At 37.7% G+C, this 20,711-nt stretch overlaps 1 protein-coding gene across 3 annotated transcripts in view; it reads right to left on the bottom strand.

Annotated features, from left to right (window-relative positions):
* LOC136447045 (potassium voltage-gated channel subfamily H member 6-like) overlaps positions 1–20,711 on the bottom strand; it is a 138,125-nt gene that overhangs the window by 57,729 nt on the left and 59,685 nt on the right. For all 3 annotated transcript variants that reach the window (XM_066445719.1, XM_066445720.1, XM_066445721.1), the window contains exon 3: positions 12,403–12,526. In XM_066445719.1, the coding sequence (XP_066301816.1) occupies positions 12,403–12,526 (124 nt within the window). The remainder of the gene's footprint in view (positions 1–12,402; positions 12,527–20,711) is intronic.

Here is a 20,711-nt window from a genome sequence, read left to right as displayed (position 1 = left end):
ACACAGTTTTCGTTGACACAACAAAAGTTCAGCGACTTTCGTAAGGTCTTCAAGTAAGTACTGTAATTCTTGATTCCTTAATTTTAACTTAGTTTTAGCCACTTTCACGGTGACCGTCATTATTCAACTGCTAAAATTTCATCGTTGCAAATATTCAATCACTCTTCCCGCTTAAGGAAAGAACTTAGTTCCCACCATTGAAATCAAATGCTGTGAAACCCAAACTACTAAAATTACCAACTGCAATAAAAATATATTTAGATATTTGATGACAGAATAATTAATTCATATGATTATCATTTTGTATAATTTTGATCTATTTCTTTTTAAATTATAAATGGTAATTTGATAATGTATAGTGTAATCACACTTATCATATAGCGTTATCTTACTTATTATGTTTACAACTCAATTTATGTTGTAGTTCCTCTTCTTTTCCATTTGTTTATTAGGATTTATGATACAATTTCGATTTGTTCTTTTGTTGATTTTGCTTAGTTTTGATTATGTATGATTTTGTAAATATTCCCATTGTCTAGTTTAGGGGAGGCCCATGAAAAGCAACCTAGGCTTCTGGCAAAGCATGTTTTCTTTTTGCCTTGTTCATCTTTTTATAATTGTACATATATGCGAATAAACAATAAACAAACAATAAACAGCATACGAATATATTTCCATTATTATTGACAATCATGGCTTATAATGCAAGGGAATTTATAGCATTGTATCAAATGTATTGTATCAAATGATATTTCACCACCAAATGTCTTTTCAAATGTTTGCAATTATTGTCAACATGTTCCCAACCTAACAAGTTAAGTCATCATCTTTAAGTTTTCCCTATCTTATCTTTCCAGACCAGCAGGAAAATACAGCTTAAAATTAGATCCAATATGAGTCAGAATTCAAAAATTCAGTTTTCAAAAAACCCTCATTTTCTTAGAGTTAGTTAGCTATCTTCCCACAAAGTCTAAGAAAACAAAAAAAGTTGAAGACTACAATTATCAATTTACTAGAACTCTCAAACATGACAATTCACTGTGGCCTAAGCCTAACTTGCTGGAGATGTCAAATTTATGACAATAACTTTTTTGGTTTAAAGTGTGTTCCCTCCCGATAAATCATGTTTTCCCACTAGCTATCTTCCCACACAGTCTGGTAAGAAACAAACATTTGAAGATTACAATTATATCGATTTTCTAGAACTCTCCAACATGACAACCCACCATGGCCTAAGCTTAACAACTGGTTGTAGATTTCAACTTCACAATTATATGACACTTTCGGTTTAAAGAGTTTTCCATCCCGATAAATCATGTTTCCCCACTTGCTATCTCACCGTAAAGGCAGAGAAAAAAGATAAAAGTTGAAGCGTACAATATTGATTTTCTAGAACTCTCCACTGTGACAACGTACCATGGCCGAAGCACAACAACTTGTTGGAGATTTCAAATTTACAACTGTGACATTTTCAGTCTAAAGAGTGCCTAATCTCAATAGATCATGTTTTCCCACTAGCTATCTTCCCACAAAGTCTAAAAACACAAACATTTTGAAGATTAGGCCACAGTGATTCAATTTGTCGGTTCTCGGATTTGCCTCTTCTGTTTCTTCAACAATTTTCCAGTATAGCAAAATTCCCCTCAATGCCTTTATTAAGTTTTCTCTGCCAATGTTTTTATACTCAACATTTATGTTTTTTCATGATTGACAGAAGTACAAAACAGTAATTTTAATAATTTTCAACAAACAGGTGCATCTACTGTAAAATGGGAGTACCGGGATGAGTTGGATGTCTGCCATAGAGTTTTTTTGTTTTTTTAAAGCTGAAACTTGAATAATCATATTCCTCATTTTTTTTTTGCCAAATTCTTATTTTTCATTTTTTCGCCCTGTCACTCCATATCTTTTCTCAAAAAATCTGACCAACAAATTAAATTGGTGTGGCCTTACAATTATGTTGATTTTCTTTAATTTAACTCTCCAACATAACAACGCAACATGGCCTAAGCTTAACAACTTGTTGGAGATTTTAAATTTACGACAATGGCATACTGCGCTCAAAGAGCGTCCCATCTCAATAAATCATGTTTCCCACTAGCTGTCTTCCCAAAAAGTGAAAGAAAAAAAACAGTTGAAGATTATAATATAGATTTTGTAGAACTCTCCAATGTGATAACACACCATGGCCTAAGTTTAACAACATGTTGAAGATTTCGAATTTACGACAATGACATTTTTGGTTTAAGGGGTATCCAGTCTCTATAAATCATGTTTTCACATTAATCGCGCATTAGCTATCTTCTCACACAGTCTAAAAGAGAAAATAAAAGAGAAAAAAACAGTTGAAAATTACAATATTGATTTTCTAGAACTCTCCAACGCACCATGTCCAAAGCTTCACAACTTGTTGGAGATTTCAAATTTACGACAATGACATTTTGGGTTTAAATAGTGTCCCATCCCGATAAATCACGCTCTCCCATGAGGCGTAAGACGGGTGTTCGGTATTCTGCAGAAGTGTTACCGGTTCAGCTAACGTCCCTACGACCTTGATCTTGAAATTCGTCAAATCTGACGGGCAGAGAAGGACAGAGAAATCGGTAGCCATGGTGGGATGCGGGGCCAGAAGGTTAGAATGAATCATAGTCCGTAACGGTGTAACCTTCAATAGTGCCAGATATACAATTTGAACGCTCTTTCAAACGACCTGAAAGCTTTCACCTTTTGGAAGCTTTACGACTGTATTTGTCGCCGATACGACATCTGTTACCATGGATATATCATGCATACACTCACCTACAACCTTACATAAAGAGTACAATGTAGTTGATCTTTAGAACAAACTGAAAGCTTTCACCTTTAGTGGGCTCAAGGCGGTCTTGTGGTTAGGGTTACTGACTAAAATTTCTGGGTTTGAATTCCTGGTAGACCCGAATGTCATGCCCTTTGGGAAATGCAGCTTATATCTATTTCATCGCAGCTTCTGTTAGGCCACAGCAAGTAATTTTTATGGATGACATCAGCGGGTTCATCAATTTTAATCTGATTTCAAAAAACAAACAAAAATTTCATTGCCCCAAAATTGGCAAATATGTCGTAAGCTGTTTTCTATTTTCTGCATTTGTTCTCGTTAATTGAGCTGTATACACATCTTCAAGGAAAGTTTAATGTTGACAGTCTAGGGTGTTTCATTGCATATGAATACCCAATGTAGTTCCTGCCCATGATGGTATAACAAGCTGTTTTCTGCATTTGTTCTAGCAAGAACATTATATAATGTCCTTGGTTCTAGTTAATTGAGCTGTATACACAAGGTGTTTCATAACATATGAATATCAAGTGTAATAATTATTATTGCTTCAGATGATGGTACAACAAGCTCTTTCCTGCATTTTTTGTAGTTAGTCTATTGAGATGTATACCCATCTACAAGTACTAACTAAGAACTAATTTCAATAATATTTAAAAATCATAAAACATACATTTTGCATTGTGAATTACACAAATTTCAGGATTTCAAACGATGACATCCATACGATCAATTTCACGCGGCCTAATGGTTCTGTCCGAGTCTAAACCCCAGCCCAACAAATGCATTTACAGTGAGCCGTTGCGCCACAGCGGAAAATCCTCAGATCCCGAATGCTTTATTACCCGTTTTCCCAAATGCACTTGTCATATTTCTTCCATAAATTGTCCATATACTAGATCAAATAGCCAGGTTCAATGCTCCCGATACAAACGCTAAAAGATTTCATCTGCCTAATGCATAAGAGTTGGTCCGGGCGGTCTATATGTGCGACCCAAGCCTTCATCTTCCCGCGCTCAAAAGCCATTACCGCGACTACGCCAATCGATGTCAATCTACCCTGCATTGTAGCAGAGTAGTCATTAATTAGCAGTTCATTATTCAATTTAGGTTGAAAGTAATTCTAGAAGCAAGTGGAAAAATTAACGGCTGATTAGAATCGGAAACTGTCAGACAGAAACAGATGTTACCAACGTTTTTTCTCTCCTCGGTTCGTTATCTATACATTGTAGTTCATCTCATGAATGTCTCCACCATAATTTGTGCAACAGCTAAGGTCTTGGCTGACAAATTGACTAATTGTTTAACATACATACAGCACAGTTATTACAAAAACCTCCTTTAATGTTCTATAAGGAAGAAGAAATATTATCTGTTGTTAGGTACATTAAAACCAGACACTCTGTCATCATGATCAGAATTCTAGAGGATGTTTTTAAACCAATATAAGGCCACACCAATTTAACTTGTAGCTTCTCAGATTCTATTCTGCATCTAAGATGCTTTTAATGTGTTTCGAGAAGAAAACAAATCGAAGAAGCAAGACCTACTTCATTGTGTGTAAATTGCCATGACAAAAGATCCACTGATTCTGCACGGTTTCGTCACCCTCTATTCAACATAATCCATATTCTCGAAGTTACTGTCTAAGTCAGCTAATACAGACACGATTAAAATCGACAAAGCTTCCATTTCAGTCCACCAACCATTTCTGAAGACAGGAGTGCAATCCAATATACAGTAAACAATTTTTGCTGTGTTTTTACGTTCACGATTTCATAGTGACTGCACACATTACACTAATCACATCTTGGACATGTATGCAGACTGTACCTAAACTCTGTAACAAGCTGCAACCCACCACTACTGGGTCTGATATGTATTTGTGCAGGAACAGTACATAGGGCATAGTACTAGACAGGCTTTTAGCCAGCTAGGATTTATAGACAAGGGGTCCAAAAATGGGGGGGGGGTGGTGCTGTGATGCAGGGGTGTGTTCTAGTCTTATCATACTTAGCATACCTGTTTAAGCACTAAAAACTGCTTGTTCCCTCCTTGTCTCCCAAAAGCATCAGTGACACTGTAACACAGTCACATGTGTCTCTAAATACCAGGGAAACAGGGGGTCCAATTTCCTTGTTATTCTAGTATCATGCGTCCAATTGACGCATGGATGCATGCCTAGCTAAAAGCCTGGTACTAGACTAAGTGGTCTGTGCAATCATGAATAAAAAACATACATGTACTGTAAATGTCTTGACTATTTACCAGTTTTTTTCAAGTTACTCCTGTGTTTCTTAAAGATTGAACCACATTTCTGGCCGCCATATTGGAATGCCATTGCTAGGCCTGCATAGGGACTTCTTGATAGCTTTTTTTTTGAGAGTTTGAGAGATGACAGGACAATAAGACATTGGTTATTGTTGGTTCATAAATCATAGCATAGTACAATTGCATCATAAACAACTCATGATAGTTACATCACTTTGTAAGCCTCAAACACAAGCACATATTTAGAGCGCACATATGTACAAAAAAATTCCCCATATTCTGTCTTCCATTGTGTTACTACATACTATACTGTTCAAACCCTAAACTCATCAAAGATGCTGCAAATTCTTGATTTTCACCATTCTACAAAATTCAAGTGCCTTAAACTTAATACATTAACAGCAATTCGTCTATAAAGGCAATCGTTCTGACCAAGTACTGGTGACCTGCTTTGAAAAGATGTTAGCTACACATTGATGGTGAAATATTTCATTTTCAATATCTGTGATAAAATTTTGAAAGACCTCATCATTCTGATTAGATCCAGAGGTCCACTTCACTGATGAAAGTCATTATGTACTATTACAAAATGAACAAAATATGCAAATTTACACTATCCGTGACATTCTTCTTTTAAAAAATCATTGCCAACTTTATTTGATGACTCCAAGTCCTGATACTCATCACGAGCTACCAAAATCGTTCTTAAGCTGCTCGTTAGACAAGAATTAAAAGAAAATTGCAAAGATGTGGAAAAATGAAATTGCCCCTCCACCATTTCTTTCTAATTGGGAGGAAGTGATGCATAGTGCAGCGGATGGCTGACAAGGGGAAACTTAATCATGGCGGAACGACGCAGTGTCATCAAGATTCATCATCAACCTCCAATTCCAGCCCGAGCGTCCCGCTTTGCATGAGAGATCGCCAATAATTTGCTCAAATGAAATTTCTAGTCAAGTCTTTCAACAACAACCCCATGTGCAAAAGGTGGATGAGCGGCTCTTTGAAGTTCGGATAACATAACTCAACCATCTGTGCCTCGATTAGAATTACACATTCAAACGATTAGAAAGCAAAACACATCAGTTTGTCAAAGGAGTTTTGGCCACACCTTGAGCTGACTGTAAATTCATTTAGTATTTTGAAAGGGGCTCCAAGCAATATCGGGCCCGAAAATAGGATTCTGAAAGGTCATTTCCATTCATAATTTGTTCAAACAACACTATCACAATGTACAATGTATAGGGATGTCCATAATGCAAAAATGCGATGTCTTTGAGATGTGAGAACTCGTTGAAAATTGTTGCTAGGGTTTTTGAAGACTCCCCAAACTAAGCAGATCATCGTAAGACACGTTTTTGTGCGGCTTTGATATGCTCAAAGTATGAAGTAACTACGCAAATGTTCTTAACAGTGTTAGTAAATGTCACTACAATAAAGATTTCAGCATTTTTTCCATTTCCATTTTTGGGCCCTAATATTGCTTTGGACCCCTTTAAGGGAACTTAATTTCATCGTAGGAGGGAAAATGACAAAATTTAGCAACTGGTCTTGTTGTGCTGCATACTCAGTAGACTACCAAAACTATTTCCTGAAACAAAATATGGCTATAGGCCTGTTCACACTTGTGTATGTATTCAAGTCCGTATTGAGATGCGTATTGACATTCTTTTGTCTAAGGTAAAGTTTGCGGCCGAAAAAAATAGTTTTTCGGTTCGATAACCAGACTGCACACGGTGTGTCAAAGTGAAAAACAATTCATTTTTTTCCCGCAAATTGATTTACCAAAGCCAAAAAATGTAAGTACACAGCTCATACGGATTTGAATAATATATGCACATTAGTAGTGTAAACAGGCCCTATTCTTTCACTTTGCTGGTCTGAAATCTGTCAGCTTTGAGCAGAGGTACATGTAGAACAGAACGGGTATTTTTCAGGCTAACAGTTTGTAACCGGCTACAGTAACTACACATTTATGACAGGTAATTTGATAAAGGCTGCTATATACTTAGCACTTCTGCGATGACAAAATAATTGCAAACTTGTCCTGATCTATCATCCTTCGCACATGCTTATCTGACTTTATCTAAAGTCCTGTAATTTTCCAGAGGTTGTTTAAAGCTGATTTACAGGAGCTCCAGCCCATTTCTCATGTCACCTGCGCTAACATGTAATAAAGCAGGGAAATGATTTTGCGCATCACTGTTTCCACAACGATTCATTGATCATCGCCCCCTCATTATTTGCCCTCGTTAATTTACAATAATATGAAGCTTAGCTTCTTTGACGAATAGTAGTACCAACTTCAAGAGTTATACACTGTATAGATCATGAAATATGTGCAGAGGTTTCATACTCCTGGTTTTGTTTGTTGAAACAGCAAACCTACATGTAAATAAAGACACTTGATTTTACCTTGCTGTGAAATTTAACTGCTGCAAATGTAAACAAAGTTACAGTATGAAATTACAAAGTTTAACTTAAAGGCAGGCTAAACTTAATTTCGTAAAGCATACTGCAGTATGTTAAATATACCACTAAGACCAGTTCTGACTTGTTTTACACTAGTCCATCATAGATTAGCGTTTTTACAACATTTGAAATTCGCGGTGTGGTGATATAATACTGGCGATGTCCAAAGACCTTTGACCTTTGTGACGTCAGATTCCGAGTAAGCCACACCTGCACCATAGGAATTGCTCCAGACGCCATTCCACCGACTCGGAATCTGACGTCACAAAGGTCAAAGGGCTTTGGACATCGCCAGTATTACATCACCACACCGCGAATTTCAAATGTTGTAAAAACGCTAATCTTTGATGGACTAGTGTAAAACAAGTCAGAACTGGTCTTAGTGGTATATTTAACATACTGCAGTATGCTTTACGAAATTAAGTTTAGCCTGCCTTTAAGATGAATTTGAGTAAAAAACTTTTGATTATTTGCATCCAGTTATATAGAATTCTAGGCCAACCTACAGTCATTTGAACCTGCAAGATATTGATAAAAAAAACTTAATAGCGGATCGAGTTTTATGAAAATTTGTGAAACAATTTCATATCTGTATCATTCTATGTAGCTGGTATAACCGCCCTTCGGCGTAACACACCAGCTTTGCAGGCATGCAGCGCAGCAGCAGCTGGTTATATTATACTAAACGACCTGTCACCTAACTTTTGCACATCAAGCTGTAAGCGTTGTTTAAAGCTGTCTATCATACTGACGATTCTCCTATACACAGCACTTGGTGGTAATGAGTTCCACTCTATGATATTATTTTACAGATATCCAGTTCTAGCTACTAGTAGACAGTTATTACTACAGACAGATGTAGCAATTTCAGGCAACCTGCAAAACTTGATAACAAGATTATCCCACACAGTCAGTACTCACAGGTAATTACGCGTCATTATGTTTTTCCCAAAGCAGAAAGTGGAAACAAGTTAAAGACTTTATAAGGTTGGAGTGAATTTGAATGTTTTGGTAAAAGTTAAGTTAGTGTCTAAAAGGAATTGTTTTTACCCTATCATTAATTACCAGCCATCATGTTTTTAATGCCATGTTTATTCTAATTAGCAAAAATGTCTTAATAATACCTGTACTTAATTTTGATTGGCATTATCTCATTTTTGTTATTACCTTCGCTGAGAAGGTTATGCAGAGGGTAGCGTTTGTGTGTGTGTGTGTTTGTGTGTTTGTTTGTTTGTAACGTACAGCATAACTCGAGAAGGCTTGGATGGATTGTCTTGATATTTGGTAGGTGGGTAGGTCTTGATGAGACTAGGAAATGATTAGATTTTGAGCCCCCTAGTGGCTTGTTACGGTACTGCAGCGGAACTTCCTGTTTCGATATCTCGTGTTCTGGACAAGCTATGGAACTGATTTTTGAGTGGTAGATAGCTCTTTGGACAGAGAGTAAGTGGTATAGGTTTTGGCCCCCTAGCGGCTTTTTTGGAACTGCAGGATCAGGTTTTGGTTCAGACTTTGAAAGGGAATAACTCAAGAAGGGCTCGATGGACGGTTATGATTTTTGGTAAGTAGATAGCTTGAGTGATGATGTACATGATTAGATACTTATTATGCAAATAAGTATGTAGTTTGCATAATTAATGAGGAAAGTTTATACATCTGCCAAATTCCAAGATAGGACTCTCAAACATGTGACATATGTAACTGAAGAAGAGAGAAATATTGATAGATATCAACTATGCAAATGAAGACCTCATTTGCATAATTAATGAGAAAACACTATAACTCAAGATGGGCTTGATGGATGGTAATGATTTTTGGCATGTAGATAGCTTACGTGATGCTTTGTATGATTGGACAATAATTATGCAAATCAGATTCTAATTTGCATAATTAATGAGACAATTTTAAAAACCCACTGTGTTCCATGATATGACTATTGACATATGTGACATTTGTTACTGAAGAATTTGATACATTTAAAAATATGCAAATGTAGGCCTAATTTGCATAATTAATGAGAAACTACTATACTTCCATACAGGTAAATGATGGCAATTTCATACTTGTGTCATTTGGAAGTTATGTGAATGTGAACATCGTTGAATCAAATTATGCTAATAAGGTCAACATTTGCATAATTCAAGACAAATGTTACTTTGTTAGCATAACCTTCTTTGTTAAGTTCATACTTTTTTTGGGGTGAAGAAGATCAACTGGTATGATTTATAATTGATGACAATCACTCCTAATATGTCAGTCATAAAGGTTAAAATCATTTGGCGAAGGTATGAGGTCGTGGAACTCTAGTTCAAGTATTTTATGTGAATTAGATAAGAGACAGTAACACTTTGGATACATATATTATGCAGATCTAGAGAACTGGACTAACCAAATTTTCAGCAAACTCTTATTTTTAGATTAATGAAAAACTTCAGATCCCAAAATATCTAAAAACGTGTAACGTTAACCTCCAATAACATAAATCCACTGGGTTACATAAATCTGCCACTCTGAAAAAAAGTTTGTTTGAGAAATCTCTAGCACAGAATCCCCCAGGTATGCACAGTTTAGATACTGGGGTTGTTGGATCAGATATCTGTTTGGACGTATATTTTCAGGGTGGCAGAATTATGTAGCCTGGTAGAAATATGTTAGCAGATGTTACCTTTTAATTCTCTTGTGTTGGAAATTGCAGTTCAACTCTGATTTCAATATGTATGATGAGCCTTTTTTTATGTTGGTTTTTGACAGACAAGGACGACGTGGCACTGTACACAAGTTTTTATAACTTATATTAACAGTGCCAGAAAGATAACAACATACCCATTTTAAAATTTTTATGCACCTGTGCGAAGTGAGGAAAATTGTGTAAAGTGCCTTTCCCAAGGGCACAGCATCGGTGGCGTCAGGGGGATTCGAACTCGTGACCTCTTGGTTCTGAGTGGAACACCCTGCCGTTACGCCACAGGACCCCACGTTAACAACGTGGCTTCATGCATTTTTTTCATCTTCTGCCTTGAAACATATGACTGTTTTAGACAGGCTATAATTCCTTGAATATTCCCCAATCTTGCAACTGGGGACATCCTGCAAGTATACTCGGTAATTCCTCCACAAATGTTGCTTCCCTCGGGCGTAATATTTCTAATTTGTCCAAGATTAGCAAAGATGTGTGGCACGGCGCACATAGTAATCCTGTCCTTAACAACCACCTTGCCGAACACGGTGATACACGGCGAGCATTAGTTACAGTAACAGTGTAATAAACATAAATGCCTCTGCTGCAAATTTACAAGTTACGATTACTCAGTTAAGTGCACTAGGATCTAGCATTTTGCCTGTGATTTCTTTGCCGGGAAGTTTAAAACTCTAGTTATCATAGCTCTCAGAAAAGTTCTGGTCTATGAATCTTTTTAGCTTAAAGATATTCTACTGTGATCAGTTACAAGATGCAACTAATCCAGCAAGTATGACAGCATACATGTAGATGGCCAAGTGGGACATTGTATCCTCGAGACCACAATGTTGGATCTTGATATGCATGCTCATCATCATCATTGTTCGACTCCCAGGGGGGGCGGGGGGACGGGGTAAGTTGATGCATGCTACTGGTACGGGTTGCAGTCCAGGAAGACTAGTAATCTATACTAGTGAATTGGAAAGTATTTTTTTTAATGATAAATAAGCCCCCCTCCCCCTTGTCCAATACAAAAGTGACTTTTCCCCTACTTCCGCTGTTCAAAAACCTATCAATCTAATTATGCCACCAGCCAGTAGCAGTAGATACTAGTAGTACTAGTATTCATAATTCAATCATACTGGAGCTGGGGTCCCTGACGCAGGGGTGGGCAACAGTCGGCTAGTCTTCACACTGAGCTTCCAGCAAGCTCTGTCCAGGGGGTTCATGCTGGTTAGGCCACACACCACACACACACATGTGCACACGTCATAAATTAGCATACTCATTTGCATACTCAGGACAAAGTAAATGAAGCCGTTACGCTAATGTCCTTCCTGACATGCTCGAACCAAGATTCAAAAGACTAAAACTGTTTGAGGCAACAAGTAGGTTTACCATCTACTCAATACAAACTTTAAAATTACAACTGTTACAGAACATTGGAGTTTTCTTTGTTACACAACCAGTAAGTCTCACCTGCTGACGTTTCGGTGTCTGTCAGACACCTTCCTCAAATTGGTGTGGCCTGGAGTACTGCTTCTCACCGCTATAAGTAGCCAAAGTAGGTAGCGCGTTTGGGACAGTGTTCTCACCGCAAAAGTGCCACCTTCTTTGGCTACTTAAACTAGCGATGAGAAGTGAAGTACTTCAGTCAGAAGCTCTGAGGAAGGTGTCTGACAGACACCAACACGTCAGCAGGTGAGAATTACTGGTTGTGTAAAAAAAAAATGATTACGTGCGGCAAGTTGTACGCAGCATTGTCGGCCCACAGGAACCACTGCTAGCAACAGTCAAGAGACGTAAGCTTCAGTGGTTTGGCCACGTGACACGCCACGACAACCTGGCCAAGACCATACTGCAGGGCACTCTGGAAGGAGGTCGCCGTAGGACAGAGGAAATCCTGGCAGGATAACATCGCAGAGTGGACGTCCCTTAGCCTGTCTGAAAGGCTGACTGCTGTAAGAAACAGACGAGCCTGGAGACAGATCTCCATCTTCACTGCTACCTTGTCCCTCCAACGACCCAAAGGTAAAGGGACTAGGTAGGTAGTAAAAAGAAATCTCCAATATCCTATGTTCTACCAACCTGATGAAATTACTTTCGGAGGAACAACTGTTGCGGTTACTGTTATATTTAAAGGTAATGTTGCTAATACATGTAGACTCACCGTCCTTCCTATAGTAGAGAATTTCCACCTGCTTCTCCTCCGTGGACGACAGGGCCAGACGCACCTGTCGGATGGCTTTGGCATTGGTCTTGGGGCCATGCAGGAACTCACACCAGCACGGTTTCTGGGAGGAGGAAAACAGAAAAGTTATCAATTGCAAGTTGTAGACCTTTTAGCAGACTCTAGAAAGTTAAATTTAACTTATATACTTTGTTAAAGGAGTCCTTAACTCCGGAGGGGGGAGTTATTTTCCAATGGATGGTAATTTTAGGAAGTAGGAATTAATATTTTTTACAGTATACGATAAAGTACCCACTAGTCCCGTGCGCATCCAAAGCATTCAGTATTCTACCAAATTCCCCAGGTGACCCTCAGTCTATGTGATTTTTACAATGTGCCTGATAAGGCCTGACAAAAGTTAGAAATTACAAAAAGAATGTCAGGGTGGTTAAGAAAAACTCGTCTTGCTATGTGTTCTTTTATATCTTATTAACAATTGGCTCCCTTATAACCACCCTCATCTACGCCGAAAATATCCGCGTTTGAAAATGTATGTTTAGTATACGCATAGGGAATACACTGGTAGGGTCTGCAGGGGTTTAGTGAGTATCATGTTGTAAAAAAAAACACCTTGTGTAATTCACCACAAGCGGAATTCTGTACAAAGTTGGCTGATTATGTATTGATTGATACATAATCTAGTGGAAAATAACACCCCCTTTCTGGAGTTTAGGACTCCTTTAAAAGGCAGCATAAAACTGCTTCTGTTTGATGATTTTGGAATGGATTTTGGGCAATACAAGAACTCACACCAGCACAGTTTCTGATGGGAAGGAAACAAAACAGAAATTTTAACTTAGTTTGTGGATCAGGCAATTATACGTCTAAGGCCCAGCTGTTCATTGTAATCTTTGTAAGAGCAGCATACGACTGTTTCTGTGTCATTGGATGACTTTAGAATCAGTTTCTGGGCCATGCAGGAACTCACACCAGCAAAGTTTCTAGTGGATAAGATAAAAATTACCTTTCGTCATGTAATATATGGATTGATATTGAGAAATAGTTTTAACAAAATTAATGAAAAATTATAACTTATGATCAATGTGACAGCACTTTTTAGGTATGTGCAGGCCTCTATAATCTATTTTAGTGGCTATTGAGTTTTACCACAGTGACTAAACAAATAATAAAATTGGGAGTTAAAATTTGTGAATGGGAATAGTGACCCAATTTTTTTTTCAAAATGGGAAAAACAGGACAGGCTATTCCGAGATCAACAAAAAAATTGGCATGGCCTGAGCATGATTTAATGGCTGAGTAAGAATGCATGGGTGGTCACTCATATGATGAAGCTTAATAAGGTCATCCATTATCAGATGTCCTCAAGTAACCCCGGTCCTCCAGTGTCGGGCAACAACTTATGTCCTCTCGGATCGGATGTAAAACTGGAAGTCACATGTTTGAGGAAAGCCACATTTTGATCACGCTAAAGAACCCACCACAGTCATGGATAAGAGTAGAGGTCCATTCCGGTGTGAGTGGATCAAGCCTTGTAGTCTGGTCTTACACAGCTTGTATAAATTTGGTGTGTGTTATGCTTAAAGGAGTCCTAAACTCCAGAAGGCGGTGTTATTTTCCAATAGATTATGTATCAATGAATACATAATCAGCCGACTTTTTACAGAATTTCGCTTATGGTGAATTACACAAGGTGTGTTTTTTAAAACAATATGATACTCACTAAACCCTTGCAGACCCTTCCCATGTATTCCCTTATGTGTAAACATTCATCTTTAATGGTGTGTATTTTTGGCATAGACGAGGGGTGTTAAGCACAATAAGAAGGCCGATTGTTAATAAGATATAAAAGAACACAAAGCAAGACGAGTTTTTCTTATACACCCTGACATTATTTTTGTAATATAAATTTTATCAGGCCTTGTCAGGCACATTGTAATAAGCCATAGGCTGAGGTTGTTTAATTTAATTAATCAGAATATAGAGGGTCATCTGGGGAATTTGGTAGAATACTGAATGCTTTTTGATGCACATTGGACTAGTGGGTATTTTATCGTATACTGTATAAAGTATTCATTTTTACTTCCAAAAATTATCATCTATTGGAAAATAAGTTCCCCCTCTGGACTTAAGGACTCCTTTAATGGTGGTATATCGGTTATGAGAAACAAACAAACAAACGTTTGCAGTAGTCAACACAATGATCACTGTTTCAGCACCAAGGACAGCAGAACATCTATTAAAGTCACAATACATGTTCAATTCCATATGTAACAAATCATTTTCAACTCTAAACAGTGCTGTTTTTCTTTCACATATAATAGGATGGAGTGTGAGGTATGATAGCGGAGCAAGTTTTCATCCTTGTTTTCATTTGATAATATGATTTGACGTTAAGACTGAGCCACATTTTTGACATATGAGTTTCCTTATGATTTACACATTGATATGCCAATTCTGCTTCTTGTTATTTTACATTTAAGTTGGTCCATTGTTTTGATTCCCCATCATTATGTTTTTACTCAATATTTCTAGTTTATCAGGTTATTTTCAGTTATTATCTAACCATGATTTCTGTTGTTTGATGAATTGTTATATTTTCAAGTCAATCTCCAATCCTGTATAATTTGTTATTATTTGACATTTTTATTGTTGCAATGCAATGCTATGTAAGGGGTTGAACCCTCAAAGAATCTTAGAAAAGCGCCACCAGGTGAAATGCTAGTTAAAAAAAGTCAAAATCCTCCCACACCATAAGGTGTATAGGGCGGTGCCCATCACTGTTTCATAGCCCTGGGCCACACTGTGGTGCAATCACTGGCAGTGGAGTGTGTTTAACTTTCATACTGTTTCAGAAGTATGTACCATTTTTATAAAGTCTTTGACTCAATGCGCCTCTTGTCCAGAGGTGTCCTATACCCGGGGCTTGAACCCGGGCCTTCTGGTCCAAGTAATTTGAACCAGATGTGACTAGTAACAGAAGCGCAGACCACTACACCACAGGGACACCCCCCAGGGGAAATGTATTCCTGACTAAATAGATAAACTGAAACTGAAACAGTTGAATTCAGAGCTGTTATCAGGTTCCTGAATACGGGGTGTGTTCAAGACAAGCGAAACAACCCCACCACAACGTCGCCTCACCAACTGTTATTGACATCTAGTTCATCAAACTGCACTGCCATGTTTTTTGCTGTACTGTGGTTGGTTAAGCCACCAGGGCAATTTGCACCTGATCTTTATAAGACAGGACACACTGTACTTGGCTCATTCGAGCCTTATACCATCGAGAAAGCCACACCAAGGCGAAACTAGTCTGGATGTGAGCTTGAATAAAATTCTAAACAGGGACTATGCGGCTATAGCGTCTTTTCTGAAGATACGGCGTGAGTGTGTATGGTTGGCTTGAGGTTGCCCATTACTACTGCCTATTGACATCTAGTCAGATAGCTCGTTTGCAAAGGTTACTGAAGGTCATAGTCTGTAAATGAATAAAAAGACAAGTGATTTATTCAACCAACGTTTCGGTCTTCTTATTCAGTAACTTACCAACCTGATGAAACTATTCACGGAGGCATAGTCTGTAGTTTGCAGAAGGACTTATCCTGAATGTATGATCACAAGTTTGCCGGATGGATACAGCTAATGACAAAGATGGAAGAGACTATCCAGTGAAACCAGCAAGTGTACAAGAGTCACCTTTTGAGGAATCCGACAACATTTTTCATCTATTCTGTCTTTGTCAACTACTTCCTGGTCCTGATGCATCTATGTCCATGTTGATTAATTCAAAACGTTAGTAAGACTATTAAATGAGGTTATTGACTTCTTAGTCAGATAGCTAGTTTGAAAAGTTATTTTTTCACTTCGTTCTTCAGGACTTTCTTTGTTATAGCTCTGGCAGACGGTTACACATCTCTAATTCATAAAGATTGATTTATTCTAGACACGATTCCAATAAAAAAAGTCATGGAAGATTTCATACCTCCATGAAATATCTAGTCTGTGAATTTCTTGTTTTATTCATTATTGTGAATTTCTTGCTAATTCTGTCTAATTCCTGCCTTTCTATGGGACTTTGAGCCCGGGCCAAGCCTGTGGCACCAACATCGGACCTCGTAAATTTGAACCCAGGCCAACACCTCTTCCTCCCACCCAGCTGAAATGACTTTAAACCTGAGGCCGACCTTGAACCCTGGTTGGCGGGAACAAACCTGCACACACAACAAGACAATAGCAAACAATCCAAAAATAGTATCCCCATTTTATCTTTTTATTCAGATTTACCACATTTGTGGAAGGATTGACATAACAGGGGACTTTCAACCCAGACCAGTAAGGTTCGGACCATCGCAGACCGGGGCATGCCCCTACTTTTTTTGAATGGTGTGGTGGGTTATCTAACGTGCACGGGGTGTGGCTCTCCCCAAACACGGGACCTCCATTTAACGTCCTATCCGAGGGACGTCCCTATAGTATAATAACCAGAGTTAGGTACTCATTTACACCTGAGTGAAGTGATGAAATTTGTGTGAAGTGCCTTTCCCAATGGCACAACTTCGGGGCGCATGTCCAGACATGTCTATTGGGGCAAGCCGGGATCGAACTCGGGTGCCCTTGTTTGACGGTCGAATGTTCTAGCCGTTACACCACACGACAAGACATTTTCACAGAGGTTAAGAAATACAAAAAATATTATACCTTATTTGCTTTGATTTCACTTTTTAGGTTTTCGTCTATCAAAGTTGCTGAACTTTCATGGTTCTGAAAATGTTTGATTATAAAATGTAACTAAAATTGTAATTTTACTTAACTAACTTTTACATAAGATAATCAATTAAAAAATTTACAACATAAAACAGTCAGGAATAAACAAAACTTAAAGAACAGAAAACGAAGCTGGGAAATTTACAAAAGAAACATATTAATTTGAGCAACATGTGTCTTAAGAAATTTATCAAAGGTGACATATCATAATGTTGTGCTATTGTAACATATCATATGTTATTGTAACATATCTGATGTTAAACAACTTATTGTGATAACTCAGCCCAAAACGTCGAGTGTCCAGATTCATTGCTATATTGGGATGCTATAAATGGGATTTTCTAAGCCTGAGTGCACTCAGTATATCCGACGGCTATTTATACACTTCATAAGCCCCCAGGATGGTCCTTTCTGATGGCCCTCCATGATAGCATTATGTCTGTACATGAAAGTTTTATAAGGAGTTTTCCGCAACTGGGGCAAAGTTTGCATGTAGCAGGCAAGACTTGAGGAGAACGCTGACGGCATCTTTGATAAGCAGCTAGGAGAGATCGTTTGATTTTCAAGTATATTTATGTTGGAAAGGAACATTCTTTGTAATGGTCACACTTCAAGATGCTTAGATTACAAGATATATGGCAGCCGTTCAACTATTTCGATACTACATGTAACTCTTGTCTTTAACAAATCTTGCCACACAAATATCTTACTTAGGTTTAATACGGTCATTGAACTTCATGGACTTAATAATGTTGCAGCGCAATGTTTTGAATTCAAAGTGAAACATAGTGGGGAGGGGGGCACAGAAGACCAAATTTGTGGTGTGATAAATTCACACTAGAAAGGTCACCATGAAAACAGCAAACATAAAACCACTACAACTATTTCACAATTCACAGTACAGTGGCTCTTCCTTTTAAATGGAGTTTGTACAGGCTAAATATTCATGTACCTATCGCTCAAAGTAATATATTCAATTTGTTATTTCAGTGAGAAAGGAACACTGGCAAAAACAGTGATGTTGTTCTCCGAGGTAACTACTAGGTTTCAAATATTTAGTTCAAAGTAGAGGGGACTCCTTCTTCAGCTAAGGCCACACCAATGTAATTTCTTGGTTAACGGATTTTTATTTTCCCAAAAAAAATTCTAGAAAAAAATCCTTTTTTTTCTACAATTTTTTTGGGGAAAATGAAAATCCGTTATTAAACCAAGCAATTGAATTGGTGTGGCCTAACTGACATCTATATCGCAACGCAGCCCCTGTTTAGAACACAAACAAGAATTGTATCTAAACATTTTTTCTTGAATTTTCTTAAACCAAGAAAATTTCAAGAAAACATATCTTAAGGAAAGAATCTGTAAGATTACCACGTTTGACCAAACAAAAAACAAATCTTATTGTAATACTAAGAAAGAACATTTTTCTTATTTTTCTAGAAAATTCATATTGGTGAACATCATGCTAGAAATATTTTCTTAACTTCAGAAAAATAAAATTCTTTGTGTAAGATATTGACATTCAAAGACTTTTGCAGAAGGTTTCTTGAATTTTCTTGTTTTTCATTGTATACGAAAATCTTTTTCAACATAAGAAAAGAATAATAATAAGAAAAATAAGAAAAAAATTTTGTAAGTGTACTAGGTTTCAAATATTGAAATACAAAGTCACAACTGTACAGTACTTTCAGCTTGGGTACCCCACATACGTACCAGCTCACCCACACAAGGCATCAGTTTCAGATGCCCCCCCAATTAACCTCCCTTGGCTCATCAGAGTTTGGGGATCAGAGTGTACTCTACCATGCATTCGACCCTCTGGCCTTCTGACCTATTTGAAAGGGTATCTGCAACTAATGTTCAGTTGCTGGAGTGAAACTTTTAGGTTCACTGCTTCTTGTGTAGAGAACAGGGCTGTCTCCAGGACCTGTTGCTCCGTCCCGGGACAAAAATTTGTTTTTTTATAACTGACAGAAAATTTCAACCCATCCGTCCCAAAGAACACTAAAAACTTCATGGCATGAAATTGATGAAAATGCATTTTCATAAGCTTAAATTGTATTAGATTCAATAATGAAAATCAACAACATTGGACTCCCAAACAATGAGTGGGACAGAAAAAAATTAAAGCCAAAGACAGTCATAGATCAGAGTGTACTCTTCCATGTATTGTAAACTCTGCCCTCTGACCTGTTCAAAAGGTCATCTGCAAATAATCTTTAGATGTTGGGGTGAAACTTTTAGGTCCACTGCTTTTTATTTACGGAGGTAATGCAATGGACTAGGAATGATTTGAAGGAAAATATGTAAAAACTATATATAGTACCTATTAGTAAGTCTTGTGCTGTGCAACCGCATATATGTGCCTTGAAACCACTTGACAAGTATACAATGTATATTGCATACTGTATATTACTGTAAATGCATTTAAGTTTGCATGTTTTTTAATTTCGCGCTATTGGGGAAAATGGAGTGTTCGCTGTAGTTTTGATTTCGCGGCAGTGCTATAGTCACATACTGCTACAGTATTGGACAAAAATGTTTGCGGTAATTTCAAGTTCGCGGTGAAACGGTTGTCGCGAAAACCGTGAACATGAAACCACCGCAAACATTTCTGCATTTACAGTATTCAGTTATTAGAGCTAGCCTTTGTAATAGCCTAGATAACACAATTCTTTTAATATGGTGGCCTTAGTGTACCCAGCAGATTCATTAGAGTTGATGTTATTTCATTTATTTAATCTTTAGGGTGGTCCTTCTGTCAACTAAATAACTGATTTCCAAGGGAGCACTTACAATCATAACAAATCATAACAAATCAGGATACAAAAGAATAACCTAACATAAACTGAATGATTAATTCATTCACAATCATGTAACATAAAACAATATGAATATAAGTTTCTCTCACCTTTTGCCACATTTTCAAACTTTCATACTTACAGATGCACAACACATCTAAAGGACTCTTTTATGCATTAGCCCTAGCACAGAATACAACCTCTGGAAAAGGGCATCTGCGGCAAATGTTCATACGCCGTCTGATGCTGTATATCTTCCAAGTCCTCTGAACAAGGTCAGCAAGTGCGGTTACGATATAAGGCTAATGGTAGAAACCTTTCCAGACTGCATATGATGGCATATCATTATGTTGTTGTTAAGCCCCGTCACAAATAAGAAATTCAGCTCTGTCGATGTGTTGGCGAGCCTTAAATGTGCATTTTTAGCCAAAGTACGGCCGACGTCCTGTCGATTACGCGGGCTTTGGGCGATTTTTAGAAATCAAACTTGATCCAAATATTGGCCTTTTACTAGGTTAGTCGATTCTGACTTCATCCATGTCCAAGAGATGGTACCATCTCATGGGGGATTTTTAGTTTCTAGTGTTCGACGGACGTCACCCGAGATTTTCATTGGAAAATATGGTCGACGCTCAGGCAATTTTGAAATTCGGCGAGCTTCGGGCGATCTACAAATTTGGCCGACGCTCGCATGAATTGTCACTTTTTGTGAATTGTGAATTTTGG

The sequence above is a fragment of the Branchiostoma lanceolatum genome, chromosome 13 (assembly GCF_035083965.1).
Source record: "Branchiostoma lanceolatum isolate klBraLanc5 chromosome 13, klBraLanc5.hap2, whole genome shotgun sequence".
Lineage (NCBI taxonomy): Eukaryota > Metazoa > Chordata > Leptocardii > Amphioxiformes > Branchiostomatidae > Branchiostoma > Branchiostoma lanceolatum.
The sequence above is the reverse complement of the archived record's forward strand: the minus strand, read 5'-3'. Positions and strand labels throughout refer to the sequence as shown.